Consider the following 7,872-nt stretch of genomic DNA (forward strand, 5'->3'; position numbering starts at 1 on the left):
ACTGAAATACATAATTGAACAGAACTGAAAAGTAAATGTATTTTTTTTTATTATTGCTTGAAACCAGCTGAAAAGGCTGAGATTGTGCTGTTTTTTTAATCAAGGTTACAGAAATAAAAACAGATAGAAAAAACAACTGCTTCAATTGTCTTTAATGAACAAAATTCAGCTGTATCTTTATCAAAACCAATATATTTGCAGCCTTATAAGATCTCAAAATATGTGCGAAATACTTTTTACTCTTTAAGTACATTTTTAAATAGGTACTTAATACTTTAAGTAGATCTTTTCATGTGATACTTTTCCTTTTTGTTCCAGTATCTGTACTTTTACTTAAATAACCGAATTAAGTACTTCGTCCACCACTGAAAATAAGCAATACATACATTTACACAACACATGAGGTTACAATATAACAAATTTTTCTTGGGAAATTTGCTCTATTTGATCACCCCTTGAGTGTTACTGCATGTTTTATAGCCTTTAGTGACTTTTCTTTTCATAGATGTTTTTCAACATCTATTTTATACATTTTCAGTTGTTCTGATATTTTATTTTGAATGCATTGTTCAATCTTGACTTTCATAAAACATTTGTCTGTTCACAGTTGATACCCTGTTGTACTCTTAATACTTTGACCTCTGCATAGGTAAAGTCTTTCTAAAAAATCCCGATTAAACTGAGTCCCTGTAGTAAGAAGCTACCATGACAGGAATAATTATTTTCTGATTCAAAATATATTTTTCATATCCCTGAACTGTAAGTAACAGATATGACCGAAAGAAGAGAAATCAAATTAAACTAAAGACCAGGCTCTATCAGCTTACAGCCGGATTTAACATCAGAAATATTACAGAAACAGCGGTGGACAGTGATCTCTGCATATCATAATAATCTCTGATACAAAATAATCTTCCAATGAAGCTTTAATCCATTGGCAAATCTCAGATCTTAGAATGATACTTTTGTTTTCCAGATGTAGTTACATTTTAATCCTTCCTCTGCTATCACATAAAGGATCCCATGTTCATTTGGATAGGAAAATAAAAAACATATTTACGTTTGAGTTGCACTGTAAAACGTGTCGCTGATCCAAGGCTATGACATGTAGTACAGTGCAAAATGCAAAATACTTCACAGTACTTTTTTTTATAAATATATTGGAGGTTTACTCAAAATAGCTGTCTCCAAATTACCTAAGTGAGCCTTTTATCACATTTTATAAAATGTGATAAAAGTACTATGTACTTTTCTGGTTGAGAGTCATCCACCTTCTTGTCTGCATTAAGATGTTATTGCTTTATACAGTATGGCTTATTACCTGCTTGTGTTGTGGATAGATACGTTGAGACAGTAATATCAAACCAATACCTAAAAAAAATACTATACCAATAATACAAGTGGTCTAAATATCTCCAATCAAATACTTGAACGTAATAGGTGCGTTGTTGAAAAATTACATTTCTAGATGAAAAGTAATCCATCCAAAGGATGAATGCTGTTTTAACATGATGGTGGCGCTGTTCAGTTAAGTCTTTCCCATCGCCTGGCCTCTGTCCCTTTGTCTTCTCTCTGACCACACATGGCTGTACTCTCCATCCGCATGCAGCTTGGTGTCTCTCTGGCCACAACTCGTCTCTGGACTGTCCTTCAGCTCGTGTGTCAATTTCAGGGCTGTAGTTGGGGACACAAGGATCAGGCTGAGTTCTTTTAAGTCACATGAAAAGAAGTAAATGGCTGAACTTTTCTGAAGTTTTCCTCCAGTGACAGTTGAAACAGAAGGATGGATTTAATGATGCAGGTCTGGTTACAGGTCTTGTAGTTAATGGAAAACAGTCTCTAAGCGATAACACGTGTTTTCACACAATTCAGTTTTGAAAACTAAAACTAAATTTGTAATATCCCCCCTTTGACACATTTATATATGTGTATATGTACATGTGTCAATTTTAGCTTAGTTATCTTCTGTTGGAGGAGAACACAGTAAATTGATGTTCTGAAAGAAACATTTTGTGAAGCCCCAAACTGTTATTGGTTAGTTGTTAGTGTTGTTAGTGTGTGAATATTTCATAGGAACATATAAAGAAAAAGAAGAGAAATTATGCAGCATCCGCATCTCCTGTAAGATAATTGTGAAAGAATTTGGTTTCTTCTTTCCAATTGAGGAGAGTTTTTGGTACCAGCCAGACTTTTCTTATGACATGTATGTCATTAAACTCACTGCAGTGATGAGGCAAAAAAACACACAAAATAAATACAATTGTTTTCAAAAAAGAAATATAAAGAAACAAAGAAATGTAGAAAATGAGTGGATCAGTTGAAACTGCATCCTGTTATTTTCTTGTTTACAATGGTTAAGCTGTTACACACATATTTTCTGATGTCACACAGTTTACACCACGCAGTTTGACTGATAAGGTTTAAGGACACACAAACATACAGTTGACTTCTGGTGTCACACTCTGTACTTAACCATTTTCTTTCTTTTTTTTCAGTTTTTGTTTTTTTTCTTTTCTTTTTTCATGTTTTTTCTTTACTGTTTTTTTTTTTTTTTTACATTTAAAATTGTGAGTGAATTAGAGCACAGTATAGACATTACGTAAATTTACATTTGTCTGCATTTTGAAATTACATAATATCTCCATTCTTAGACCTAGGTGCACTGCTGAATTTACTATTCCTCATGGGAAAAAAAAGTTCAGCTGTCCTTATGCTCAACTACACAAGGACTCTCACCCTTTTGCCTTTTACCAGTTAGTAACCCTAGATAGGAGTTTCACCTAGTGACTGTTCACAGGGGACTTTTACTAGCTAGTTACAACTAGAGGGGAATTTCACCCATGACTGTTTGGTAGTTAGCTGTAATGACCCCTAAACCTCACTCTGGAGAATAAATTCAAGTATGTCCCAATACTAGCTATTATATAAAGCAAAAAAGTAGCACAACTAAACCCATGTTCACCTTTAAAATGCAGAGGGCTTATTGCGTAGAGGACACTCCCGTCTCCAATGTCCAGCTTGACAACAGATGAAGCAAGTTTCATTGGAAAATCTTCTCTTGTTCTTTCGATGGACTCTCCTCCCATATTTGCTCTGCTTGTGTGTTGGGTGATGAGTCTGTAGTTGTCTATGTAATTGCAAATGCAGACAGTTATTTTCATTTTCAAATTTTTGGGTCATTTTGGGATAGAGGCAGGAAAGGCTTTTGCGATAGCTGTGCAGATGTTATTCACAGCTTCTCGATACAAAGCATTGGTGTCATGTTTCCAATCAACATGATTACATCGCAGTTCGGTGTTTTGAAGTTGATCAGCTATTTTGTGCCATTCAGTAGGTTTCATTTTCAGGATCAATACTCTCCTTAGTTCACTCATAGTAGGTTTGAAATCTTGACAAAAAGTGATAAGTTCTTTAACAAAAGTCTGACCTGATGCTGTAGGATTGGGCAGATGTTGAGATGCTGCAGATATTTCAGGAGAAATCCATTGACTGAAAACAAATGTTGAACCTTGTGGACCAGAGACTTCAACCATTGACATAATGTACATTGTGTCTTCTTCAGCACAGCTCACCTTGCTTGTTTCCATCTGTATCTGCACGTGTCCATTACTATTCTGTGTTGTACAGTTATTTAGTGAAAGATCAGACAGACAGGTCGGATGGAGGTTGTGCAGATCTGGGTCAAACGTCAGTACAGTCAAATATTGAGACAAAGAGTTCTGCGAGTGGGGCGGTTTAGACTTCAATTTCACATAATTTGTTTTCCAGTACATGAACAGTTTTTAAATTAAATGCACCAAATTCTAAAGACTTCTTATATCCATGTTTTCTTCTAATAAAATCAACAATGGTGCATCCTGGAGGGAAATACTCCCTTGAAGTTTTGCTCCCCATTTTAGACGTTTTAGCACTTGTAACTTCCAATAGTCCCAAAAGTGAGGAAATCAGGAGTGGGGGAGGGCCATTGTTGTTGGGATTATATTTGCAGCACGTTGTTAGGGCAGCATGGTGGTACACACATGGGATTTTGCAGCCAAAAAACTGAAAAGTTATGCGATGAATCAAAAATGGTATAGGATCAGAACTATGGCCATTGGGTATCTTTAGTTAAGCATTTTGAATTTCCAAAATACACTCTCCTGTGTGAATGAAGATTTCCTTTTCAAATGGAAAAAGTCTGTATTGCAAAAGCTCACCAGGTAAAACTTGTTCGAATCCAGCGGTGGTGATCCAAGACAGAAACCAATGTCCATCCATGTTCTTCTTTGAAAGCTCCAGGCATCATGACAGAAACCAAAAGGAAGACAAAATTCCATCTTCACTGTGTTCTGGATGACCACTCGTGGATCCCACTCTTCTGACACAATTATTGTTGCAGAAAAATTACAATTCTAGATGAAAAGTAATCCATTTGCGAAGCTCGGTGAGTTTTGAAATACGGAAAAAAGCTTATTCTTTGTTACAGCAGATACAGACAGGACAGGGCCCAGGCCTGCCCTGGCCACAGACTGGCAGCCTTTCGGCACCTCCCTCAGTCCCCATCCCCGAGCATCTGAGCTCTGACTATTTATGCCAGAATGACAACGCTACATACATTTCAAAGCAGAGTGACTTTTTTTCCACACCTGTAACATAATGAACTTTTACACTCAGACAGGTAGAACGAGTTTCCTGTGGGATGGAGACGGAGCCTTCACACATGTTAACGCCTGGTCTGGGCCTGACAGACTGACACAGAACAAATGCTTTTAAAGACATAACATAAATATACTTAAATTTCTATCACAGGGGCATATCTCAATATGTTGGCCATAGCAAGTGAATATGGGAGTAAATGTGCATAGCTATATAGTTCTAAAAAACAGCACTACTCTCTAAAGGGTTTGAACTATATAGAAACTATATATTATTTTCTCATTTTCATCAAAAACTGAAAGATAAAAACATGCACTTGTGAAAATTTTATTCAAAACATATAAAGAAAAGACGCATACAGATAAACATTACATGGCATAAGGAGCAAATACTAAAAGCAAATAAATGAAAACAAAAAGGACCAGTGATTATTTTTAAGAAAACGTGTTCAGGGAAACACAAAGACTTTTCACAAAATCAAAATGATAAAAAATTGTCCAAGTATGAATAGTGCTGCTGTTGAGAGGCCCTTAAATTTTCTGCTATGGTTCCCCCAGTTCTCCCTCCATCGTTCGGACCAAGACGTACAGCTCTGCCAGACCCACTACTGAGGCTGCAATGACGGCTGCAATTACTCTCTGTAATTAAAATAATAATAATTAGGAGATGCATTATACATGCGAAAAGTTAATTTGCAAAAATAGTACCATTTGAAGTATCATTTGAAGTACCATTTGAAAAAGTTATCCGAGGCTTGTAGTTTACTATTAGTATAGTGATATTTTCAAAAGCTAAATGTATTTTAATGCTATCAAAATATTATTCCATCCCTTCTTGATAAAATCCACTATACATTAATTTCAATTTATTAATTAAATCTTTGAAAGATAGAAGAAAATCCACTTATAACTTTACACATCACACAGAATGTAAAATAAATAATTAAACAAAAATAAATGGATCAAAAATTAACTTTACCAATAATAGTATAGTAATCTATATGATTTTTAAAAATGATTTTTCTATGCTTTGTTCATGACACCTCCCTACAAATATCATTGTTTTGTGTTTGTGGAAATGTCCTTACAGAAGTGGTTTCAGTGAAGAGGTACTGGCTGCCCATGTACGAACATGCAAAAGTTGCTACAATCGTCACCAGGAAGTTAAAGACCGTCACTACAGCTGCTTTCACCGAGCGTACTGCACACACAAAAAAGAAAACGCACATGATTAAAATGTGCACATATCTTGGTTAATGGTAAAGTATTTGTTTTTTGTAATTACCTTCTCGTCCAATTTCTGCAAGTCCTCCATTGCGACTCATTTCCTGTGAACACAAAGATACACACATTTGTTGTTGCTAAGGCTACATGACAAAAGAGCAATGGATTTTAATAAAATAAATATTAGATTAATATTAATAAATAAAAATAAATAGTACCTGAGCATTAACATTTCTGGTCATTCGGTTGTACTCCTCATTTGCGAGTTTGGCTTTGATCTTTTCCAAACGTGCAACCAGCTCTGGGTTCTAAACAAAAAATAAAATGTATATTGCAATTTTTTTTTATTAATATTTTTTTTATTGTATTTTAACATTTTAACCCACCATCCCCTTTGATTTTGAGTCTGGAGTGGGTAAAAAGTAAAAGTTACACGGTGCACCTTTAAAGTTAGTTTCAATACATTTGAGCCCCAATTCCCCCTCTCTATTACAGATCGGTTTTCAAGTATCTGACCCATTGACCTGTAGTTTTAAAACCCTGCATTATGTAGAGGTTTCTTCCAAATTTGAAATGTCAGAGATCAATGAGGCATCCCCATAAATTATCCTATAGGCCCATGCCCATGTTTGATACTTTAAATGAGAAATATATTGTAGAAATTGTTTAAACAGGCAAAATGTTGGAGGATTGTCTTTGTTTTTGGATTAATGTGATATGATACCTAATTGTTTCTATAATAATGGATAAATTTCTATATCATATTCTACACCAAAAAGGAGTCTTATAGGAGATATCTTAAGGGCCCTTTTAATGATTTTTACAGTTAATTCATGTATTTAATTCCAGAACTCTCTTAGTTGACTACATATTAGTCACATTTTACCAAGGAATGTGACAATATAAATGTTTTGTTTTACGACTGTTGTGAGAAGAAATATCCAGATTTTACTAGTAAAAACTAAGAATAAAGGGTGGCAAATGGTCAGAGGTTGGGATGAAACAGGAAAACACAAGATAAATGACTAATTAAACTGACCCTTGGTGGCTTTACAACTTCGGGCAGGAACAACGTGCTGTCTTCAAGTAATTGATGAAGATAAAATGGATGATCTAAAATAAAGAAAAAAAGAAAACAACAATATAAATTTACTCACACGAAACAACTGTGCAAGCAGCGCAAACCATGAGTAATGTAAGTAATGTTCTTACCATTGTCTTGTAGGTACTTCTTCAATTTCCTTGCAGTTTTGAAGGACAGTTTTGTCGGTGACTCGTTTTCCACAATCTCCTCTAGTTCTTCTCTCAAGTCTTGAGGCACCGAATCATTTTCTAATAATTGTGAGACTTTATTTCTGAATTTCTCTACGACCACAAAAGCCGACGCCATGCTTATATTCAATGAAAACTGCCTTCAGTTCACGGATCTCTCAAAATATATAAAGGTACATCTATACAATATCATATGCCGTCAAAATATTGTACAGATGTCTAATTTAAATTAATCTAAAGTGCAATTTATTTCAACTGTATCCAAAACGCAGTGTAAGCGGCCATATTGTTTACCTTGTGACTGTGACGTAGAGGTCAAGGGGTGCGTGCATAACAAGTGTCAGATTGAACGTCGGAAAGTTTTACTCCTTTCAATAAAATGCAGTGTAAACAAATATAATTCACAAAAGAATTAATCCAAAGCCTTACATTACTTGCTTATTTTTATGACAATCAGAAAACGTAGTTTACCATATTTTTGGTCATTTATTTTATCAAAAGGATGGAGTTTGCACTAATTTAACTAATAACATGTAATAATCGTTCAATTTATATTTAAGAACCAACACTGTTGAGTAAACCTTTTTTTAAACTTCCTAAATGTACCACTAAACAGAATCCCACAAATATGTTTTTATTTTGCTCGTAATATTTCTTACGTTTTTAAAATCCCCACTCTTCTCGTAGCCCGTATACGCAGCGCTAGTCCGTGCAACAAAAGTGCGTGTCTCTAAACGTGCCT

General features: G+C 35.0%; 1 protein-coding gene across 1 annotated transcript; it reads right to left on the reverse strand.

Moving 5' to 3' along the window:
* Window positions 1-4,947: 4,947 nt before the first annotated feature.
* On the reverse strand, window positions 4,948-7,852 carry tmem199 (transmembrane protein 199). Its single transcript, XM_033977061.2, has 6 exons — window positions 7,071-7,852; window positions 6,898-6,971; window positions 6,077-6,166; window positions 5,920-5,962; window positions 5,723-5,835; window positions 4,948-5,273 (listed from the first exon to the last, which is right to left on the reverse strand). Exons 1-6 carry the CDS (start codon window positions 7,246-7,248, stop codon window positions 5,178-5,180), a joined length of 594 nt encoding a protein of 197 aa, XP_033832952.1. The 5' UTR covers window positions 7,249-7,852; the 3' UTR covers window positions 4,948-5,177.
* Between the last annotated feature and the right edge of the window lie 20 nt (window positions 7,853-7,872).

This window comes from Periophthalmus magnuspinnatus, chromosome 13, assembly GCF_009829125.3.
Source record: "Periophthalmus magnuspinnatus isolate fPerMag1 chromosome 13, fPerMag1.2.pri, whole genome shotgun sequence".
Classification (NCBI taxonomy): domain Eukaryota; kingdom Metazoa; phylum Chordata; class Actinopteri; order Gobiiformes; family Gobiidae; genus Periophthalmus; species Periophthalmus magnuspinnatus.

What these genes read in the sequence shown, in the direction of transcription:
- tmem199 (XM_033977061.2), bottom strand. Translation starts at nt 7,248, where the DNA reads ATGGCGTCGGCTTTTGTGGTCGTAGAGAAATTCAGAAATAAAGTCTCA. An exon ending in AAGTTGTAAAGCCACCAAGG is followed by an intron (nt 6,167 to 6,897) that starts GTCAGTTTAATT and finishes TTTTTTGTTTAG; the next exon opens with AACCCAGAGCTGGTTGCACG. An exon ending in TGCAGAAATTGGACGAGAAG is followed by an intron (nt 5,836 to 5,919) that starts GTAATTACAAAA and finishes TTGTGTGTGCAG; the next exon opens with TACGCTCGGTGAAAGCAGCT.